At 50.0% G+C, this 22,778-nt stretch overlaps 8 protein-coding genes across 8 annotated transcripts; 5 read left to right on the top strand and 3 right to left on the bottom strand.

Moving 5' to 3' along the window:
- Positions 1-466: 466 nt before the first annotated feature.
- On the top strand, positions 467-2,616 carry HO173_003654 (uncharacterized protein; the record flags this gene model as incomplete). The annotated part of the gene is made up of 4 exons (XM_037305579.1): positions 467-803; positions 868-2,230; positions 2,284-2,536; positions 2,590-2,616. 4 exons carry the CDS (start codon positions 467-469, stop codon positions 2,614-2,616), a joined length of 1,980 nt encoding a protein of 659 aa, XP_037167681.1.
- A 511-nt stretch (positions 2,617-3,127) lies between these two features.
- On the bottom strand, positions 3,128-3,999 carry HO173_003653 (uncharacterized protein; the record flags this gene model as incomplete). The annotated part of the gene is made up of 4 exons (XM_037305578.1): positions 3,128-3,398; positions 3,488-3,551; positions 3,658-3,935; positions 3,992-3,999. The coding sequence occupies 4 exons, from the start codon at positions 3,997-3,999 to the stop codon at positions 3,128-3,130; spliced, it is 621 nt and encodes a 206-aa protein (XP_037167680.1).
- Positions 4,000-5,046: 1,047 nt separating this feature from the next.
- On the top strand, positions 5,047-6,867 carry HO173_003652 (uncharacterized protein; the record flags this gene model as incomplete). Its single annotated transcript, XM_037305577.1, has 3 exons — positions 5,047-5,736; positions 5,795-6,425; positions 6,476-6,867. The coding sequence occupies 3 exons, from the start codon at positions 5,047-5,049 to the stop codon at positions 6,865-6,867; spliced, it is 1,713 nt and encodes a 570-aa protein (XP_037167679.1).
- Positions 6,868-11,563: 4,696 nt separating this feature from the next.
- Positions 11,564-13,372, bottom strand: HO173_003651 (uncharacterized protein; the record flags this gene model as incomplete). The annotated part of the gene is made up of 2 exons (XM_037305576.1): positions 11,564-13,204; positions 13,253-13,372. 2 exons carry the CDS (start codon positions 13,370-13,372, stop codon positions 11,564-11,566), a joined length of 1,761 nt encoding a protein of 586 aa, XP_037167678.1.
- Positions 13,373-13,687: 315 nt separating this feature from the next.
- Positions 13,688-16,309, top strand: HO173_003650 (uncharacterized protein; the record flags this gene model as incomplete). The annotated part of the gene is made up of 2 exons (XM_037305575.1): positions 13,688-14,454; positions 14,506-16,309. 2 exons carry the CDS (start codon positions 13,688-13,690, stop codon positions 16,307-16,309), a joined length of 2,571 nt encoding a protein of 856 aa, XP_037167677.1.
- A 586-nt stretch (positions 16,310-16,895) lies between these two features.
- HO173_003649 (uncharacterized protein) lies at positions 16,896-18,077 on the bottom strand (the record flags this gene model as incomplete). The annotated part of the gene is made up of 4 exons (XM_037305574.1): positions 16,896-17,000; positions 17,051-17,125; positions 17,180-17,472; positions 17,531-18,077. The coding sequence occupies 4 exons, from the start codon at positions 18,075-18,077 to the stop codon at positions 16,896-16,898; spliced, it is 1,020 nt and encodes a 339-aa protein (XP_037167676.1).
- A 522-nt stretch (positions 18,078-18,599) lies between these two features.
- HO173_003648 (uncharacterized protein) lies at positions 18,600-18,863 on the top strand (the record flags this gene model as incomplete). The annotated part of the gene is made up of 1 exon (XM_037305573.1): positions 18,600-18,863. One exon carries the CDS (start codon positions 18,600-18,602, stop codon positions 18,861-18,863), a length of 264 nt encoding a protein of 87 aa, XP_037167675.1.
- Positions 18,864-18,878: 15 nt separating this feature from the next.
- HO173_003647 (uncharacterized protein) lies at positions 18,879-22,452 on the top strand (the record flags this gene model as incomplete). Its single annotated transcript, XM_037305572.1, has 3 exons — positions 18,879-20,134; positions 20,206-20,226; positions 21,234-22,452. The coding sequence occupies 3 exons, from the start codon at positions 18,879-18,881 to the stop codon at positions 22,450-22,452; spliced, it is 2,496 nt and encodes an 831-aa protein (XP_037167674.1).
- Positions 22,453-22,778: the final 326 nt, after the last annotated feature.

Here is a 22,778-nt window from a genome sequence, read left to right as displayed (position 1 = left end):
TAACTAATATCATCAATAGATAGTCCTTCATTATTGAGTAGTAAATAGATTTACTATTTCTTCTTCGTGAAAAATATATATATATTAAGTATCAACATCGTATATTCTACGTATGAGGATTATCTCGCATATATAAAAACCGCTAGACTGAATTCTTTTTTTTTATCCTCGATGAGGTGTTAGTATATGCTGAGTGTATTCTATTTTATCGGAACAAGGCGCGGCGTATATACTTAGGATCTACTTACCCCCACCACCGAACTGTGAGCCCGTCAACTCCTCTAGATTGATCACTTAGGGCTCCTCGGCTAGGGTTCGAGTCTTGGCAGTCGCGAGGAAGCGCGTCACTCCTCCAACTTCACTCAGTTTTGCACATTTCCTAGCTCATCTACTCATCTCATTTCACCCGAACCTCATATGTTCCTCACATTACACGATCAACACTGCCATTCGCCAAAATCCCACAATGTCCCAGCCACGGAGATCTACACGCAAAAAGCGACAGACACAACTGACTTTCACGCCCCTGCCTTCATCTTCTCCCGCTGCTTCCCAGTACCCTGAAAAAGTGCGACAGCGAGCTGCTTCAGTTCGATACGATGATGCAATGTCAAGCCCGATCAAGAAGCGCCGAGTCGGAGGCTCTCCACCTGTGAGATCCCCATTCAGTCGGGCTTCGAGCAATGCCGGATCGCCTTTTGGGAGTCAAAAAGTTCAGGTGGTGATTCCGTCACCAAGCAAGAGCTCGGACCAGCTACCCACCCCGCCTGCATCATCACAGGTTGAAATGGACAATGAGCCAGGTAATTACACCTTGGATTATGCACTTTATCGGCTATTGAGATTGATATGCCTCTCTAAATGCAGAACCACAGAAGAGAAGCCCACTGTCTGGCAATCCTTCCAAGCAGAACGCTCTCAGTAACTCTATGCAACCCGTAGCCGGTGCCAACACGACTACTGGAGACGATGGACGGTCATTCCTGGGATTTACCAGCGAAGAAGGAGACGACGACGTACCTATTCGTAGTATCAGAAGAACCAGGCCGGCGCCCACAACCTTGACCAGTGATGATAGCTCGCAGCCGCAGACGCCTCAAAGGTTAGTGACACCTACGAAGGAATCAAGGCTTTCTCAGTCGTATACGCAAGCTAGCAGCCCCCCATTTGAGACTGATAACGAAGCACCTACAAGGAGACTGCGGCAGAAGCTCTCAATTTCGCCACATGTAACCCGTGCTACGAATAGCGATACCAGAGCAAAGGCTGGGCCGTCAGAAGCAAGAAGCGCAAAGAAGAGAGCAAAGCCGATTGTGATAACAGATGGCAGTGAAGACAGTTCAAGCGAGGATGTGGTGGCGACGCCAGTCCGGAAGCGTAGGACCGTAGCGCAAATCCAGTCCCCAACCCGAGAAACCGATCATGACGAAGAGTCAGAGTCTTCGGATGATCTACAAGGAGAATTGGAGGATCTAAAAGAGACCGGTACACCGTTGCGCAGTACTCGCACTAGAGATGGACATATTATGTCTGAGCGGAGCAAGAGACAGCAAAAGCTTGAAGAACTTAGACGACGTCGTGCCGGTATTAGAGAAGAATCACAAGACGAGGACGAGCAGAACGGACAGGACGAGGACGAGCAGGACGATATTGAGGAGGCCAATTTGTCATGGCCGGAGCCCATACATCATGCAATGCGCAGAGGAGGCAACCTAGACCAATACGAGGACGACTTTGTGGATGACGAGGACGACAATGTGGGAGTTGATCTCGGAGTTGCGGGCGTGCCCCTCGAACTCACATACCATGCCAACAAGAAGCCATTCGAGTACTTTAAAACGGAGATCGAGTGGATGGTCCATAACAAACTAAATCCAGCATTTGATCGCTATGACGAAATGTACGAGCTTGCTTACCGGAAGCTTGATAAAGAAGTTGAAGGATTCGTTGGGTCTAAGTTCGCGTCTTCTGTCTGGGGTGGAGAGTTCAACAAAGCACTCAAAGCACGACCCGACCTGTACAGAATTGATGTACCAACAATGCTGGAGCACAAGTGTGATGCTTGCCGGAGAAGTAATCATCCCCCGAAGCATAAAATCACATTTTGTGGCGAACCCTACAATCGTGATACGCTAGAAACAATCGAACACGACGATGACGACGATACGGAGGACTCAGATGATGACGAAAGCAGCAGTACCCAAGAGGGAGAATCCTTCTTCCTTGGCAGGTTCGAATATGACAACCCAGTCAGAGATTCTTATTGTAGCTGACGCGGTCTAGGTTCTGCTGCGCCAACGCTGAAATGGCGCATGCTCTTTATCACTGGCGTTACGCACTCAATCAGGGTGTCCTTGCGTGGCTGGCAGCGGAAGGCCATTTATCCCCTGCAAAGGTTGTCGAGCGAGACAATCTGCGCCAGAAAAAGAGACAGAAGGCCACTAATAAAGTTGTGGATGGCATGAAGGATACAGGGGTCATGAAGATGCTCTACAAGCAGTTCAAAGAGAATCTTGCGGCTGCGAGAGACGCTAAGGTACGTCTACGCTCATAAAGATAGTCAAGGGTCTGAAACTGATCTCTCGACAGCCCGAGAGGTTCACGAACAGACATTGATAGCGAGAACGGGGCATCCATCCTGGCTCTCAGCTTTCAATATGGCCATAGTCTGGGCCAGCTTTGGGGTGATGTGTGAATACAGCCATTAAACGGTAGCATGGAGTGGTTCGACTCACTTGGATACTCCGCACCAGGAAGGACCTTGAATCACGCTGTATCTGATAGGCAGCCATCGGTCTGGAAGCCGCTTTGGTTGGATACATCTGTGGATGTCATGAAAGATTCTGAAGCCAATCCACAGCTGGCACGATGTATGGCCTGTATCAAGCCTACCATCTCAGCAATACTCATGAACGATGTATATAACATAGAATTGAATCTCATATCATAGACGCTTCAGGATCCAGTGGCAATGTACAATAATCCCTATTCACACTGTATGCAATCCGACTCGGAGCAGAGATATCTTACACCCACCGAACCACCCTCCCTCGTCGCCCCTAAACCTCTCACACACAACACCCTGGGCACACACCCTCTCCCCCAACCCCCCTCTCACCACATCCACCTACAACCCACTCCCCGCCCCCACCCCCGGCACCAACACCTCCCTCGCCCCCTCCTGCGCCTTCATCTCCCGCTCCTGCTCCATAATCTGCTGCTCCTCCACCATGCACACCGCGAACGGCACGCTCAGCATCACCGCGCCCGTCGTCAACACCCAGAGGCCCTTGCCGCCCCACCAGGCGCCCGTCTTCGTCGCCGAGAGCGTGGAGCTGAGCGTGGAGGAGAGGGCGCGTCGGTAGCGGGGGGGCAGGATGTCGCGCAGGGCGAGGAGGCTGGTGGGTGTTAGCGCGGGGTGGAGCGAGGGAGGGGATAGGGGAGGGGAGAAGGGAGGGAAGGGAAGGGAAGGGAAGTATGTGTGTACCGGTCTGTGATTGATTCGGCGGGGGGGCCGGATGATATGATTTCGTCGTCTGAGAGCTCGGAATCTGGCAGCCCGGGAGGGTGGCTGTTAGCGAGTTCTCACCCGTATTTGGTACGTTTGTGTGCGGTTTGGGGGTTTTCGGAGCAGATGTAAGAGATGCATGTACACACCCGTGTCGACAAAGTCGTCGGAGTCGTAGTCGTCTCCGACGGGACCGGGTTGGGCTTGGTCGAGCTCCGCATCCTCGACTTCTTCGAGTTGGACCATGGTTGGTTGGTTGGTTGTTGCCGCGGTTGTTTGGTTTGGCAGTGTTTGGGGGAGGGCTGAAGTGAAAAGGTGCGCGGGAGTGGGCGAGCTGGTGTGTGGAATCGTAGTGTGCTTGGACGCTGTCTGCGAAGCGTGATTGATGTCGGTGATATTTTTTGGGAGATCTAAAGCGGCAAGGGACCTAGGTCTTTGAGGGTTAGGTCAGTTGCTACTTTACGATACTTCGTATATACGTACCTAAGCATAGAAAATAAGGCGCTACTAATGAGTACAGCGTAAGGAAGATGATTTGAGGTGCTAGTTCTAAAGTAGGTACCTAGGCGAGTAGCAGCGGCCTTCTTTTACGGTATATATATGATAAATATACGATTATTTTATTAAGACGTATTAGTAGGCCACCTCCGCCTTTAGACGATAAAGAATAAAAAACGAACTAAATAATTAACGATTATATATCTTAGTACGTATTAATAAAAAATCGTATCGAGTTAAAATAACTATAATATTTTTAATACGTTTTATAGATTAAAACCGTTACGATATCGTTGCGACACCTATTACGATACGTTATAAAACCGAGAAACCGTTATAAAATCAAAAACTATTTCGAAAAGAATAAAAAATTAAGAATCCTATAATAATTAAGAAGAATAAGATATTTTCAAAATTAATTAATTTCAAATAATATATCTATATTCGTTGATTCGAACTACGATACTATCTTACTCTATAAATTTTTATTACTCGATTAAATTTACTTAAGTTAAAGAATAGCTTATTTAACTATATAAAGTAATTTACGTAAATCTATTATTACTAAGATATCTATATAAATATCGTTATTCTATTAATTTATAATTACTATCGTAATATATTAGATTTCTAGATTTATCGTATTAAAAATTAATACGCTTTTTTAGAGAAATTAATCTACTACCGTTCTACGAAAAGCACCATTAAAAATATATAACGTATTTAAAAATTTCTAGTATTATAATATATTACTAAGTAACCGCCAAAAGGCGATAATTTTTACTAATTTAGTATAGGTACGGTTACCGCAACCCATAGCCCTCCGCTAAGGTAAGCTGTAAGAAAACAAGGCGTTAGCTTAATCGAGTACAGCGTAAGGTGGAAGATGGTTTGAGGTGCTAGCCCTAAAGTAGGTACTGAGGTATCTTAGGGCGACGCGAAGATAAGAGAAGCCTTAATAAAGGAAAGTATAAGAAGCTCATCGTCGCCTCCCATAGTCCAGCGCGCGTGCCGTCCGAGCTATGAATCTAACTCTCCCCATGAGCCTCGCGAACCTCACCATTTCACACCTCAATTTCACTTCCAATTGCTCAAACGTTGCTCTCGGTCTCGCTGTATGGATAAATGATTTCAACGATTTTGCTGCTTCTCCCGGCAACCAAACCGCAACGAACGATCTGCCAGGCGGATCCGATAACCCCACTGTTGCGCAAGAACTTGAACCCGACGACGATACGTCAGGTGATGTTGATCAGTCGGTAGATCCTGTCGACAACGGCCCTACCGATGAATACACCGATTTCTGGACAAACGGTACCTCACCAGAATGGCTGGGCTTCTGGCGTGCAGCTCTGGCCTCCGCCTTGCCCACCATCTATATGAGCCTCACAGACGCTGAGATTGCTCAATGGTCGAATACGACTGACGCGTTTGAATTCTTTGACCAAGAGAATGCAAACGATTATTGGGCTGACCCGACGGACAAATTATCTATGTCCAATTACTTGGCTTATTCAGGAGGTTGTGGCTCCAATGGGACACTCTCCAAGGTCCAAGCCATCACAGACATGCAACCGGCTTGCATGGTTCAATACTGCTGCTCTGGTTTGAATAGTGAAGAGTCCCAGAAACCCTATCCATTCTACCCAAATTTTACCGTCGTCGATGCTTGCGCCTTTGACATTTGCCGGCGTGCCAATCAAGGCAACCCGGATCTCGGAGGCATTGGAGTAAGTAGCCATCAAGTGGCCTCCGCGAGCACTTTGGATGCTGGCTAACAAGATGTAGGTGATTGCTGCATACTTCATAGAAGCAAGTCTGATGGCACTGTCCGTAGTTACCTTCGGCGTCGCTTTAGTGACAGACTTCATCTACAAAAAAAGACCTAAGCCAAAGTGGCTCAGCCAACATGATTCCGCTGCACTTAAGAGTGCTGGCGTATTCCTCGATAATGCAGTGTTCTTTTCTTTCGCAGTCTCGTTCGCTGGCATTATCTTCAATTACCGAGATGCTCACTTACTGTACGAAGACAAGCTTGGGCAAACCGCAACGCTGCTTGCAATTGATGCTCCAGTCGCTGTACTGCTCTTGACATATGCGCATCTGGATCGAGGCGCTTTGAGGGGCTTCTTGGTGGCTTTTGCGGTTCTCCTGGTTTTCATAATACAATTTCTCTTCAGGAAGGCAAAGAGCTTCAATCCCGGTACCTCACTCTGCCTAGACTGGAATGACCATGTGCAAAATGTCTTCCGTCAGCGCTTCATTGCAAAGGCGGTCTGGGCCTGTCTAGTATTAGCTTTCTTCGTCAGCTACCTAGTACCCTGGCGGTCTTTTCGCAAGGCTCCAGGAGACAAGCGCAAAGTCCAGGTCGATATCGCCTGGTGGCAGCGGGCTAAGAGCTCTGTCGCATATAAGACGGGTAAGTCTGTTGCATCGTTGGATCTCGAAATTTACACTAATGAACATAAGTTTCCGACTTCTCCCAAACAGCCTGGACCAACATACCCTGGCGCCGAGTGATTGCCTTACTTCTTGCAGCCTACGCTATGTTTGACTCCTACATCGACATACGCTTCCTTTGGTACCTTCGACAAAGTGAGCAAGATATCTCCTCGGCGGACAATGAAGATCAGTGGGGTTATGGCCAGATCCTCGCGTTATTTGTGTGGGTGCCCATCTTCGTTGAATATTTCTACGTGTTCGGGCTCGAACGTAATCTCTGGGGTAAAAATAAAGCCGATCTGAAAAAGAAAACGGTCCAGAGAAGGAGCTATGAGTTGATCGAGCGTGCGAACGAGCAGAAAGTAGATGCGGGCGACCGTCCCCCGTTGAACAAGCGCGATATCGCACATGGTGATTGAGAAGAGGATTGTTTTCAATATTGCAATATTGTTTATGTACAGTCCAGCTGCAGGCGAGTAAAGCATACAGAAGATCTTGTTATCTTTCTCTAATACACCTATGAGGCTTCGGAATACTCGACAGAGTAGAAGGCGGATTCTGCTCGCCCGTACCCCACGAGAAGCCTTGCACGAAGGCGCACCCGGAGAAGATTTTCAGGGCCACTGTCCCACCAAACTTGTCACTTGGAAGGTCATTGGGAGGACGTGTGGACAAGGTCGTTGCGAGCATGCTAACATCATCCAACACTTGCGATGCCCTGGCGCCGGTACCAACTTTGGGTAGGCCGGCGCGCTCAACGGATGCGGGGACAAAGGTTCTTATCTTCTTGGCGACCGTGGTAGAGGGGCGGTAAGTAGTCGCCTGGAACGAAGCGACTTGGCGGGCGACAGCTAAATCCTGCCAACAGAGAAGTAGTGATTACCTTTGCCGCTTAAGGAGAGCAGACGTCTGATGACCGCAAATCATGTTCTGGTGCAATGTGCTGCTCCTGGTGCGTCAACGCTACGCTCGCTTAATGTATAAAGTGAATTTCAGTTGCATCATGGTGCAAATGTATATTCCCATGGTGTACCTAAACTGCTAAACTTGAAGAGAGATCGGAATCTTTGTGAGATGTCTAGTGTTGATTGTTTCTACAGAGTGCTGTTACTGGAGACATAATCGACCATTCTAATTCTGCTAAAACTTTTCGACACCTAGCATGGCAACTCGCATGGGCAGCTTCTTTTTTCCGTCTCTTGTAACCTGATTAGGATACATATCTGGGTGATTCAATGATTCCTCGCCTTCTTCCAAACCAACGGCCAAATTGATTTCCGCAATATTTAAATGATGTCTGGGGTTGCTTTAGACTCCTCGGAGCGGCGAATACGATCCACACCTGGGTGCCACATGCTGTCTGGGGTTGCTTTAGACTCCTCGGAGCGGCGAATACGATCCACACCTGGGTGCCACATGCTGTCTGGGGTTGCCTTAGACTCCTCGGAGCGCCGAACAGGAGCCAATATCCCGTTGCTGTTGCCATTCAACACTACGAGGCTCGTCAGCAATGGCTGAGGAATTTTGATACCTCAGGGAAGAAGCTGTGACTCACGAGGGTTGATCGTCAGCGGTAAAGAAACAGTGGTCCCAAATGCGACGCAAGCGGTGAGGAGCTTCGAAACAGCGACCATGATTATAGGGGTTGTCTGTGAGTATTTCGAGGAAGTGCAATGGAGGAGCAGGAAATGGTGGCAGGCCTGAGAGTACGACTTTGGAACGGTAGTAGTGGATGAATACTCGTATTTATGTCTCTGAGCTGCTGCATGCTCCTGGGTGACTCGGAGCTGAAACCTTCATCAGGAATTGGCCATAACCCTCGACCTAGATTCCTTGCAGTACGTATGCCTGGCATGCACTTGGGAGCGCGGATCCGAGACCGTTCATCCAACGAGCCAGCGCCTGGGGACCAAATTCAAGAAAATTCGGAATCTGCCAATCCCGGAATAGGTGTCAAATACGACGCAGACCAGTGTTCTGAGACTCGACGTATCATTGTGGTCAGGATACATCATTACCCGCACCGGAGATGAGAGCGATTGCAAGTCGCATGTCCCGAGGATCAGAATTCTCGGCATTCCAGCGCGGGTTTACCATCAAAAGCCTACACATGTCTCCTTTCAATTCTGAAATAATGGTGCCCTAGAAGATCCTACTTCTGCAAATGCTCGTTACCTCCGTACTTGCAGGTGGCTTGCATGCCGTCTGACTTTCGTCCGACCTGGGTGCCTGGTAGAGGCCAAACGCAATCGCTCTCTTCGCATCTCTTTGATCCTCTGTCATTTACGTTCGAATCTTCTTTCCAGATGGTTTTTCTGGGGTGTTCGCATACCCAGACTTATCGATCTGCCAGGGGTAGTTCTCAAGCTGGCAGGCGAACTCGCACAAACCTGCTGATTGCTGGTTAACGTATAAAACACAAGGCACTCCAATCGGCGCAGCTACAGTTGGTTTCACAAATTTAAAACTCTCGGGCCCTACACCCGATGGCCTGCCCTTGATAACGAAAAGCGGTTAGTAGTCCTCTCTTTACAACCTGAATAAGTGAAGAAAATTAGGTCGCTGAGGCAGCATGTGATAGGAACTTGCGAGATTCATTTCGAGCTTTCGAGCCCATATGCGAATGAAACATGGCGCACCCAATTCGTGCCAAACGGTATCCGTTTCAGTGACAGTGTAGGTCCTAGACAGAGTTGGCGAAACAAATGCGACTTTGTGACTAAGGGGGTTGCCAGTTTGACGACATACGCGACCAACCCAGTTATCGAATTCTGGGCTGACTTTCGTGAGTGTGGTGAGGCCTTCCATCAGGGCGGCTCAGTGACAACTATCGTAAATTGGGAATTCCGCCCTTTGGACTCTGACGATATGGGACAGTATTGGGGTTGATCCGTCATACAATCCTGGCAACCAGAATCTATACGGCGGAGGCCTCGTTCTGGAACAGCTTTCTACCGCTGCACCAAGGCTATCTGTAGCTCAACAGATACTGCAACGCCGTGCCGAGTTCGTTCGCTCAAATCGCCGTCGACAGTATAGATTGTGTAGACAATCATCCTACCTAGTGGGACTCTTACTTTGCTGATTTTAGCTTGCTGCTTAGTAGCTACTCGATCGCTACTCGTACCGGAACCTTGGGAGGGGCTGGTGGGGGTAGTGGTAGCTAAAGCCGCTTGATAGAGACAGATTGAGCCATGGCAAGGCTAACCTGACGATCAAAGTGCTCAGAGGATCAAACACGCGGATGAAGACAAACTAAGGAGACAATAACTTCATACACAGCGGTAATACAAGACATGGTCAATTCTTTCCAGTCTTTATTCATTGACATGCCTTGACGGGTAACAAGCCCAGATCGTGTTTAGATGTTGTCCTTGCGGCAGAGACCGGCTGAACAACTTCTGGGTTGGACGGCCTTGCAAGGCACAATAAGGAGGGGAAAGTTCCATGTGAGTCTGTAAACGTTGTATATGGTGTTCTCACCAGCTTCGTAAACGAAGCTCGAGAGTTCCCTCCGACTCTAGGGACCTCAGGTTGGCACCGAGGTGGATGGCAACAGGAAGGGACAGTGCGCATCCGTGGTCGTTCTGTCGAGTAGATGTTCGTTCCCTGATTTTCTCATAAATATCTCAACAATTTCAAACGAGCATTTGAAGGAGCTTGACATTTTTATCCTATGGCTTCCAATGATGGCATTGCCCTGAAATATGTCGATTACCAACCAGCGGCCTCTCAATATACGGAATCGCTTCGGCGATTTTGTTCAGTCGGTGCAGCTTCTATGTCTCAAACAGGTTTTTAGGTCAGGCGATCTACAACAAAAGCAAGAGCTCGGAGCAAGTTTCACCTTGCGAGCCAAGCAGACATGACATTCTCATTAGTCGTTGAATATTCCAAGAAAACGATGATATCTCTTTCCGTCTCCTAAACGGCACGACCTCAATACTTCTGGCTAGAGATTTAACCACCGTTCGTAGAGTCTCTCCTCGCTTATCGAGCCGAATTCGCCCGTCGTCTTTGGCTAAGCAATGTTGTAGAATGCCCGTCCGTACTTTGAAAAAGAGCGTTCGATTGCTTCTCGTGCAACCTCGCTTTCACTGATCCAGGCTGTGATACCAACCCGGAAAACAATCGCTCCGAGAAGTGCCTAACCAGCTAAGGCTTCCCTATTCCTCAGGTGTTCTGGAATGATACGTAGATTTGGAATGCAGCGTATAATTTGAACAATGAGGGAGGAACATGGCCCCAGCAGTAAGCACTGTGACTGCTGGCTGTGAACTTATCATTTCTCCATGGGTGTTAAGGATCAAATGGTTTAACTCCATGGCCTCCAGAATATGGTAGTATTGCTATATATCCATTGCTCCATCGTGTTGAGTAAGTGTTTCCCCTGTTGTAGTAATTCGCCACGTCCTATTCCATAAGAGAGATTGGTCGGAACTCAGTTTGATTAAACCCCAGCTGGATGTGATTCTACTTAGATAGCTGATCAACATGTCAAATCGTTCTATCAAGAAGAAAACTGTTGACCCGTACACGACTGTCGTCCGAGTAGCCTCGATAATATGGGCTACAGCCAGACAGAGAGATAGCAAATAGTCTAGTCTAGGAGCTAAGCGAGAGAGCATGGTGTGGGAGGAGATAGTATCGGAGACTTCTGTGATCGGCGGTGAGTATTTGGCACACCATAAATTGTATCACATCCACCATCTTCGATTAGAGGTTTACAGAGTTCCATCATCGCGTCTTGTCAAAGATGGCTGTACAGGTTGGCCTAGGAACAAAGATGAGAGCAGATTAGCACAACAGGTAGGCCAGCTAGAGTTTGAGGAAGAGATCCTATTGCTTACTCTGGGTTTTCAAGTCAAGGTCGGGAAGGGACATCAAGTCTATCCTGTCAATCTACTGGCAAATGGTGTTAGTGCGTCAACTGATAGGTGTCGGAGAGGCTCTGGACATGAGAACGAAAGGTATGAAAACATCTTAAGCACTCTTCATCATGTGAGAAGCAAGGCATCAAGAAGGCCTCAAAGAATCACCAAATCTCAAACGAAAGACTTTGTCGGGAGCTGAATGATTTTATGATAACAATCTACATATCTTACAAAATTACGGCTATCTCCTCCCCAGCTTCCACTTCGAGATCTTCTCTTGAATTCTCTCCCACCCAAAGTCCACCTTGCCATTAGCTGTCGAGCCCTCCTGCAAGACAACCGTTGGTGCTCCACTGCCTTGTCCTGCATTTGTTACACGGCCTCCAAAAACTTGCTGTGCAACTCTCCTCAAGTCTTTGACTGTCAAGGCATTGATTTTCGCACACATCTCTTTAACACCAACCTTGTGCCCATGGACCTGAACCTGCCTTCCGAGATCCTCCAACTCCACCATCCGGCTTTCTAGATTCATGAGCAACGAACTTCTTAGCTGGTTCTTCGCACGATTCACTTCTGCCACTTGCAGAGACGAGAATCCGCTTTCCAAGGTCAGATTCTGTAACTCGCGGCACATGACTTCCAGCATCTGCCACGCGCGCTGGGGGGAACAGCTAGCGCTGATGCCAAAAAGCCCGGAGTCAGTATATGAATTGTTGAAAGCGACACACGATTCGACCCAGCCGTGTTGATTGAGCACGTTCGTGTAGAGTCGTGAGTACATGCCCTTTCCAGGGCCACCGGCGCTGAATGAGCCTCCACCGCCAAGTAGAGTCTGTAAGGTTGCGAGCGCGTAGATATCCTCAGATGAGATAGGAAGAGCCTCGAAGGCTAAATGGAGGTAGGTGAGATCGGGTAGAGCTGGGTTCGCAGGTGGGGGAAGAGTAGGAAGGGAGAGGAAGCCCCCAGTGTAATGGGAAGGTGTATCGAGATTGATTTGGTGAATTTGCGACGGATATCCATCCAAGACGGATGCTTGAGCTGGAGCAGAAGTTGACAGGCTTTTGAGAAAGGGTATGTGCGAGAGCAATCTTGAGGACGATTGAGGTGGGGAAGGCGGTGTGGATGAGGGCGATGAGTATGCTGATGATAACGACGACGATAAGGAGTTAGATGAGGAAGAGCGTTGGGAAGACATGTCTGACATCGAGACGTCGGGGCCAGACTGGGAGAGACTTGGACTCTGCTGTCTCTGCATATCGCCGAAGTATTGTTCCGTCAGTCTCAGGGCTTCGTCATGCCCGACGCCTGCAAATGCTACCACCATCCTCTCCGGGTGGAAGAAAGTGTTACGATACTTCTGTACTACAGTTCTGTTGATGAATGCTAGGCGTTCTTGCGGGCAGAGCAGTGGGTTTCCTAGGGTATTATCTTTATACGCAGCCATGTTGACCAGCTCGGGCAAGATGAGCTCTGGCTTCGACCATATCTCCCTGATCTCGTACTCAGCGGTCTCGAGTTGCTGCTGGACTTCGAGATCTGTGATCAGGGGGTCTCGTATAGTCTCGGCGAGGAGACCCAAGGTTGTAGGCACAGCGGAGTTGAAGCTAGCGGACTGATACATGAGCGATTCTCTCGAAGATGCGCACTGTATGTTTCCGCCAAGGCTTTCTAGAGACTCGAGCATTTCGTCTGATGTCCTTGAGCCGGTAGATTTAAAAGCCAACCGGTCTATGATGTGGCTGACGCCTTGTAGTTCTTCATTCTCATAACGTGATCCGGCATCGACATATACGCCGACACCTGAGAAAGGCCCTGGAAGAGCTTCGGTGGCTACGCGGACACCATTTGGCAGGGTGCTGATCTGGTCGAACTCTGTAGGATCCTATGCTTCGTTAGCGAGGCTTTCATAGAGAGCATTTCCTGTACTCACTTTCGGTGCTTGATCAACAACTGTAGCAAATCGCCTTCGCGATAGAGGAGGCCACTTCGAGGCTGCCCCAAAGGCTCTTGTTGACAGACGCACGAGCGCCCGGGACGATGATGACTGCATGCTGGATCTCAAGGTCACGGGAGCATCTGCTTATAATGGCTCGAAGTATGTCTAGATGTTGCAGAATGGTTTTCGTACTTCTCCGGAGCAGAATGATGAGTCTTGGCGATCGGCAAATCTTCGGCAGGTTGGCCTCTGCACTTTCCTTAGAAGGGACGCCTCGCCGCCTCGGACATCCTGCGCAACTTAAGAAGGCTCGACTCGAGGAAGTAATAGCTTTGTGGAGACCGTGACCGCAGAGATGAAGTTAACAAATCCCAAGAGCCAATGTGGCGACACCATCTGGCGGCGGCCAGCAGGTTGATGTTTTGCTCGATGGAAACACCTAGGTTCGCACTTGTTGTTTTCCTGCTGCTCTTCCTGTTCCTCTCACCGGACTCCCAGGCTCCGTCTCTTTCGCAGCAACGTGATATAGAGCACTCGATCCTCGAAGAACGGCAGGCTTTGGACTTTCTCAATACGTCAAGCTATGGTGGCCTCGATACCAAGAAGAATCGCTGGTTGAACGTTACAGGACTGAGGCGGAATGATGGTTACGCATGGCACTTGCTACTGGATGTGCAAGAGAGAGCAAAAGAACAGCTACAAAACATATGTAACGCCTTTGAATTCACTTCGATTTTCCAAAACGCGTCTTTGCCTTCGGGGAAGTTGGCAAATGATGGCGACAAACAGAACACAGTGGGTAGAATATTGTCTACAATGAAACCTTTCTATGATCCTGCTCCACTTTACCAGAACGTCACGGGCATTGTTCGTGGACACTGGACTCGTTCCAAGATAGGAGAAAGTTTGGAATCTCCATCACTGAATCTCACTGCATTGACTCCTCGGATTGGCTATGTATCCCAGAATTACAACCGCAACATCACCGGACGAAGTGGAGACCTCCGATTCCACATTCATGAAGGCAATGACGACAATTTCAAGCTTGGGCTGGAAGACGATGGCCTGGTTAGAGACGTCAAAGCGACGATGACGATTAAAGACGAGTCCTCGAGTGGCGATGGCTGGGAAATGAGTCTATTCGGTATACATTATCCACTGCAAGGAGGCATCATCCTTTCTACAACGTCAGAAAAGTAAGCTCTCTGCTACAGTCCCCGATTATGCGAAGTTGTCTGACGACCTAGGTTTGCTGGCATCTTTGCTTTACCGCATTTCACGTTGTCCGAACGTGCCTTTTCTCTCGCTCAAAGGGTCCTCAATCAAACTCTCATGGCATCAATCGACACCCAAGAGGCAGAGTTGAGCTCTGTCCCGAATCCATGGACGTCCTCACCGCACAACCCTTCAGACGCTCTTTTTCCGGTTCCTCATTGCGAATTCATTGTGTACCTGCAACAGCACCCAAATGAAGATACCAACATCGACTTCGGGAAATTGGAGAAGGAACTGCGGTTCCCCACCGGCTCTTCAATGCCTTCCGCGCCGACTATCAGAATGTCTGCTTTGATCTTCTCTCCTGATTGCGGCTTCGTACTCGAGTCACAAGGCCCTCCAGACTTCGCGCCTCAGGAGGGGTTGCATTTGAATGGCCAGAAGCTTGAGTCATACATGCGAACCGCCAGGCGCTGTATCATCGCCTTTGCTGCTGTGACCTGTGCGCAAGTATTCCTTTCGATCAGACAGATGAAGGATGCCTCAACGCCATCGACCAAAAGCCGAGTCAGCTTTTATACGATTGCAATGATGGCTTTGGGTGATGGCTTTGCATGCATGGGGTTTATGTTTGTTAGCATGATGATTGATGCGGCGTTCTTACCTTTGATTTCTACAGCTTTCTTGTCTTTCTTGGGTGTGAGCTTCTTTGGCATGAAATTTTTGATGGACATCTGGACAATCCAAGCGCCAGAAAGACAAGAGCGAGACAGGGAAAGGCAAAGACCGTGGAATGAGACTGGAGCGGATAACACAGCACTCGTACCTCCAGCAAACACTATTCCAGCACCTGCTGGCAACGTCACCGCCGCTGGAGCGGACACCCTTCCCCTGCCCGTCACAGCCCGTCGCACAGTAGACACAGGAGCTACACCGATCGTTATCCCATCAGACCAAGACGTTGATGCCGAAGCCATCGACAATCCAGACAATACCGCAACTCAACCAGCAGGTCAAACCACTACCCTCAATACTGCCCGCCGCGAGATGTCCGCTCTCTACTCAAAATTCTATTTCCTCCTTCTCGGCCTAGTCTTCCTCTCCCTGCACGCCACGACCTGGCCCGTTCCACTCCGTTCCTTTTACACTAACACCATGTGCTTCATCTACCTCTCCTTCTGGCTGCCCCAAATCAACCGCAATATCACCCGTAACTGTCGTCGCGCTTTACGCTGGGAATTCGTCATCGGACAAAGCATCCTCCGCCTTGCTCCCATTGTGTACCTTTACACCGTACCTGGAAATGTCTTGTTCTTCGGCAATGATAGGAATACGGCATACTTCTTCATCGCTTGGGCATGGCTGCAGATCTGGGCACTAGGTAGCCAGGAAATCCTCGGACCACGCTTCTTCGTTCCAAAAGGCTGGGCGCCGCCCGCATATGAGTACCACCCTATTCTTCGGGGAGAAAGCGATGAAGAATCCGGCTCAACTATGCCTATTGGCTTTACTCAAGACGCGTCCTCTTCCCCCACACATCTCACTGACCCATCATCACAGCCCAGGATAGGCAGCGGCAGCCTCAGACCCAACACAAAAAATTTCGATTGCGCCATTTGCACCGAGAACATTAGCGTCCCGATCGTACGTAAAGCTGGTTCAAGTGACGGAGAGAGCCAGGGCAGTGCTTCTGCGGCTTTGTCAACGACTCTTTTCGCGCGGAGAGCTTATATGGTTACGCCGTGCAGGCACGTATTCCACAGTGGCTGTTTGGAGGGGTGGATGCGGTATAGGTTGCAGTGTCCCATTTGCAGAGATAACCTGCCGCCGCTATGAAAAGACATGAGAAATGCGCGATTAGGACCACAGTGGTGACAGTTTGGGTAATAAGCCATGAACTCGTGTCATAATGCCGCATTGATGAGCACCGCTTCCGCAATCTCAATGGTAAGGGTCTTACTTTTTTGATTCAAACATGATACAGCCGACTGATTACGAACGGATTTGGAAGGATTAAACTCCTAGCCTCATCTCAGACGTGGATGAGCGTAAGCAAGAATACAATAAGACGAGCAGTACGTGATCAGTCATGGTTCTGGGCTGAAGGACATGAGAGCAGGTTTCTGTAACCTTTGAAGAGCTCTTTACCCTTGCATTGTGAATGAGCAATGGGTCATTGACCAACATAAACAATCGGATTTTCCAGTGCCTTTCAAAGTCTCGAATCTTTATGTGGGCTCCTAGCTCATAGAGTACAAGATGGTTGGTGGCCTGCCAACGCAGATCGTAAAGCCGTTCCTTCCTTTTTTGGACATCACCATTTCCTCCGTAGCTCCGTGCTGAATCATGCGAATTTAAGAAATGGAATCTCAGCCATTAGCCATGCCTCGTCCCACCTTCTTGCGTTGTTTTGTTAAAGCAGCTAAGCCGCCACGTGCTGATAGATCAGAAGAGGTTCGCCGGTGTTTTCGATCTCAGGGATGGTGCATTTGAGGTCGAAGGCTTTTGAGAGGACGATCTTGAAGATCTGATAGATATGTGAGCTTACAAATAGTTGGCCGATGGGAGGGTCTATACTTTTTGCACGTTGATGCTGTGGCTGGTGCTACTGAAGATCAGACTTGCTCGCATTGCCTTTGCGAAGCGTCGAGCCTGCGAACGTTGATCATCAGTGGGTGGCAATGATTCAGGTCCAATTTAGCTCACTTGGGTAGATATCTCTTCCTGCTCCTCTCTGGGGAAATTGACGAAGTGGTCATACTTTGTGCCGACCAAGAAAGGAATGGCTGTCTTGTTGAAACCTCGACCTTGGCGGTACCACTCCTTGATAGAATTGAGAGTGCTCTTTCGGGTCAGGTCGAACATGAAGAGTATGGCAACGGCATCGTTGCAGACTAGAGGGAGCATGTTGACAAATTCGCGCTGGCCTCCAAGATCCCAGATCGAGAAGGTGATCTCCGTGTTGCGAATTGAGATGGTCTTCTCCATGAAATTGACACCTTCGATAGTCAGCCTCGTTCTCATACTTGTGTCGTGCTTTAAACATCAAGGTCTTACCTAGAGTCTGTATATAGTCCTCATCCCAACTGCCTTCGACGTATTTAACCATCAGGCTTGTCTTTCCTATTTGAGCATCTCCCACCATGCCCACTTTGATCACGACACTCGCCTGACCCTGACCTTGACCCTGACCCTGACTTTGACCCTGACCCTGACCTCTTGGTGCATCCTGGTGTGACGAGGGTCTCTGGTTCTGATCTTGGTGGTTCTGCGAGTAGCCTCCGTACCTATCCCCTGACCCGGACAATCCCGACGAAGGTCTTGAATATGGCTGAGGCGCTTGTTGTTGGTATCCCGCGCTTGATGAGGGGTAGCGAGTGTTGGGGTCTGATTCTGTAGAGGGAGAGAAGGAGCCATTGGCAGGCGGGTAGTTCTCTGATTGTATGGACTGGCGTCGTGGGCCCTCTTGATAGCCGTTATTATAGCCACCTGTGGGCGTGGTGCTCATGTTGTCGTCGACACCACCCATGGGTTCATCGTCATTGCCTTTGAAGCTGGATGCCATTGGATCTTGCTGATATTGGGGATCCATGGGCGAGGTCATGCAGTGTTTATATTTGGAATTTGACGAGCAGAGAGCTGCAGGTCCGGTTGGACTCACACGGTAGTCAAGGTCTTGAGGTTGATGGTTGATGGTTGATATTTGATTGTGTACTCTGTGTGTAATACTCTTGTGTCTCTGGAGTGAGAGGAGTCAGGGTGGCTTCCAGGCTGAGAGCTCCGATATTTAAGCGCGGGGAACTCAATTAACGCGAAAGAAGCGACTGGCCAACGCGAGTTGACTACGGTGTGGTACCTATAACTTGTGCCTCTGAGCTGTACAGACCAATGCACATATAATGTTGAGTGTTTCTCTTCTGGATTGAAGAAAGTTGAAGATGCACAGCATCCAGATTAGAATATTAAACAAACCCAACCCGGTTTAGCCTCGCCGTTGAAGCCTGGTCCCAGTATCCGAAAACTTAAAATCTTTCTTCCATGAGCGCTAATTATTAAGTCAAGCCACCAGACAATTCTTCTTTGCTGAAACATTTCTTTCCAATTACTCCCCAACCTCAACCTCAAGATGGCTAAGAGACCAGCAGAAGAACTTGGGACTGAAGCAGACGCACTGAAGGGCGGTGAGCGACCTTTGAAGGTAGAAGATGGCGAAGAGATGGATTTTGAGGATGAGTTTGAAGACGAGTACGAGAGCGAGGAAGACATCTTTGAAGCAGGAGTAGACGGGCGGCCGGACGAAGAAAGAGAAGCTGAAGAGAGAAGGGGTACGTGGTACTCGCCAGAAGCATTGTGCGATTGTCTGCCCTTTAGTGCAATCCGGTTGTCCTGACTTCGTGCAGATGCTATGGACGTGGACCAGCAGACTTTCATACCTGGCCGTAATCAGTTGGGAAAAGGCGAAACGCTTTCACCGGACTCTTCTGCATATGAGATGCTCCATACCCTCAGCACCACATGGCCATGCCTATCGTTCGATATCATCAAGGACTCTCTGGGCGACAATCGCAAAACCTATCCAGCGACAATGTACGCGGTGGCAGGAACGCAGGCCGAGAGTAGAAAAGCGAAGGACAATGAATTGCTGGTCATGAAGCTCAGTGGGCTGAGTCGGATGGACAGAGATAACGAAGGCGACTCGGATGAGGACGACGACGAAGACGACGACGAGAACGCCGAGCCTATACTTGAGACAAAGTCAATACCTGTCTTCTCAACTACGAATCGAATACGAGCCCACACAGTCCCCCAGACCGATACCTCGAAGCCTCCTACAACCTTCACAGCAACGATGACAGAGAACGCCGAAGTCCTAATCCACAACATCACACCCCACCTCTCCTCCTTCGACAATCCAGGCACGATTATAACTCAGCAGCAATCGAAACCCGTGTCAACGCTGTGCATGCACAGAACAGAAGGTTACGCACTAGATTGGTCTCCGCTTTCTCCACAGGGCAAACTCCTCACGGGCGATAACGACGGCAAGATCTTCCTGACGACTTGCGAAGGAGGCAAGTGGACAACAGACAACAGACCGTTCACCGGTCACACTGGCAGTGTAGAAGACATTCAATGGTCTCCTACAGAACGCAACGTCTTTGCTTCCGCCAGCAGCGACGGCACGGTCAAAGTCTGGGACACCCGCTCCAAGTCTCGAAAACCCCAATTAAGCGTCAAAATCAGCGATACCGATGTGAATGTAATCTCATGGTCTCAAAGAAACGCCTTCCTTCTCGCTACCGGCGCGGATGATGGCGTTTGGTCTTGCTGGGATCTACGGCAATGGAAACCCGCATCTCCCGATGGGGCAGCGCCAACACCAAAGCCAGTCGCTTCCTTCAATTTTCACAAAGAGCAGATCACGAGTATTGAGTGGCATCCGACTGACGACAGCATTGTGGCTGTCGCGGCAGGTGATAATACGCTAACGTTGTGGGATTTGGCGGTGGAGTTGGATGACGAGGAGAGTCAAAATACAGCAGATGTGAAGGACGTGCCACCGCAGCTACTGTTTGTACATTACATGGAAATGGTGAAAGAGTGCCACTGGCACCCCCAAATATCAGGATGTGTGATGGGGACTGGAGGTGGAGGGTTTGGGTGAGTCGCCCCTAACACCTTGCCATTGTTTTGAAATATAACGGCATATGTTGATAATGTTTGGATTGCAGCGTCTTCAAGACGATCAGCGTGTAGGTTGTTTGATGCTGAAAATACGGCCAAGAGGCTTCAGGTAGCAAAGTGCTACAATGATAACAATCCAAAGAGATGCTCACCAAACCAGTTGCGTTTAATGGCATCTTGAGCTATGACTACTACAGTGATGGTCTATTCTAATTTAATTTCCCATTTCTTACGTGTCCCTTCGCTATCTCTGTTCCGGCAGCCTGGCCCTTTCTTCGCTTGACAAGGAACTTTAACAGTTTCAGCATAGAGAGTACAGTCTTGTTTGCAACGCAAGTTCTTTGAAACAGCAATACCCTCCGCAGAATTCTCAAAGCCCATGGATGATGATGATGAGACTAAACAACCCCCCCCCTGAAAAGCTTTGGGCATGCTTCCCGGATCTCAAACCGAATTCAGGGTCGCTAAAACATTCACCCTTGAAACGGGGACCTGCCTTGACATGGGCCACACCACTCTCTTGTCACCCAGCTATTCTGGCTGACTCCTCCAGTCCATTTTGTCATTCGTCTCCACACTTGAGGCAGCGACTTCTCCACGGGCAATCCTGTCCCTTCATATGTGGTCCCCACTATCCGTAGTGGTTGCATACTTGCATTCGCCACCAGCGCCTTGTCTACTGCCTCGTACCTACACATCCAATACCTATTCTACCGTCGACCGAGACTTCTCCACTTCCCCTCCCCTGTCTGCTCCAGACAAGGCGGCGACACTGCCACGTGAAGAATGGACGCCGTTTCGGATCCTTTCGATTCGCTGCCATTCGACCCCAGAGCTCGCCTGGTTTCATTCCTGAAGCTCCGTCTCCCACGGGGCAGGAGGGCGCTGCTTCATAGCTGAATCTTAGCGTCTCACAATCTCACAAGGCAGTATGTATTCGCCCGGAAGTTTTCACACCTATAAAAGGATGCGTTCTCCCCAGCGAGCGATTGCTTCTTCAGTATCTCCCATCTTCAAGTCATCCGTACCCACAAGCTCCAAGCCTGCCAGTTTCAACCCAGCTCTTCTATCCCAGCCACCCAGTCCTCGTCGCTGAAGCCAGAACCTTCGCTATCCCTACATCAGCATCTTCCCTCCCGCAGCCCGTCCTCCTTCCACACTCAGCAGATACAGCCGGTTCTGTATCTACTCCGCAAACAGCGTCGTTCCGCATCCCCGTTCAACCCTTCCTCGCCACCGCACATCCGATCTCGAATCCCCTCGACTCCACGGCCTTCCGCACCCTTCGAGACCCCGCGGACATGCCCTCCACCCCCGGCGGTCTGGGCCGTTTCGAAAACCCCCTGCGTTACATCGCCGGGAAGAAACGACCGGACAAGGCCGACAAGGCGGGCGGCGGCGCACGCGAGAAGAATAAGGAAGGCGAGAAGTTGAAGCCGAAGCCGAAGCCGAAGGTAGGCGAGAAGGGCGAAGGTGGCCGGAAGGTAATCGTTCGGAGCAGCCGTGGGTACGATGTGAAGAGACTTCCGCAGAAAGACGGTGGACGTGGTGGAGGGAGGGAGGGGGGAGGAGGAGGTGCCGGTAAGGGTGCGAAGGATAAACCTCGGGGTTCCGGTCGCGCTGGAAGCGGTGGGCGTGGTGACGGTGGAGGGGCGGGGAGTGTGCGGAGGGGTGGTGATGGTGGTGGGGGTGATGGTGGAGAGGATGGGCGTGGAGGGGATGCTGGTGGGGAGGATGCTGGTGGAGGGGATGTTGGTGGAGGGGATGCTGGTGGAGAGGATGCTGGTGGGGAGGATGCTGGTGGAGGGGATGCTGGTGGGGAGGATGCTGGTGGGGAGGATGCTGGTGGGGAGGATGCTGGTGCAGAGGATGCTGGTGCAGAGGTTGCTGGTGCAGAGGATGCTGGTGCAGAGGTGAAGGTTGCTGGTGCAGAGGTTGCTGGTGCAGAGGTTGCTGGTGGAGAGGATGCTGGTGCAGAGGATGTTGGTGGAGAGGATGCTGGTGAAGTTCTGGTGGAGAAGATGCTGGTGCACAGGAGGCTGGTGGAAGGGATGCTGGTGGAGAAGAGGCTGATGGACAAGATGCTGGTGGACAAAATGCTGGCGGACAGGATAATCGTGGGGAGGATGCTGGTGCACAGGATGCTGGTGGACAGGATGATGGTGGGGAAGATGCTGGTGGGGAATGCTGGTGAACCGGATGCTGGTGGACAGGATAATCATGGGGAGGATGTTGGTGGAGAGGATGCTGGTGGGGAGGATACTCATGCAGAGGATGCTGGCGGAGAGGACTGATGGGGAGAATACTCTTGTAGGGGATACGGATGGGGAGAATACTCTTGTGGGGGAAGATGGCGGAGAGGATGCTCGTGGAGAAAGCGTCTGACTGGATATGGTGGTTCGAAAAGGAGGTATAGAGTAGTCTAGCGATGAGCACGCACGTTCCTCTGCCAATAGCAGCCCCTTCGCCACCGCAGCCCGCGTCAGGAGAGGACATGAACAAGCAGAGACGGGATCAGGTGGTAGTGTTGGTGTGCCGATGAGCGCTGTTTCCATGCTGGAATAAGATCACGGCATGCTCCCAACAGGTTATCTATTTATCAATAGCACCAAGCAGTCCT

This window comes from Letharia columbiana, assembly GCF_014066305.1.
Source record: "Letharia columbiana isolate WasteWater2 chromosome Unknown Sc0000009_s0, whole genome shotgun sequence".
Taxonomy (NCBI): Eukaryota; Fungi; Ascomycota; class Lecanoromycetes; order Lecanorales; family Parmeliaceae; genus Letharia; species Letharia columbiana.
Note: the sequence above shows the minus strand (reverse complement) of the source record. Positions and strands in the feature narration are given on the sequence as shown.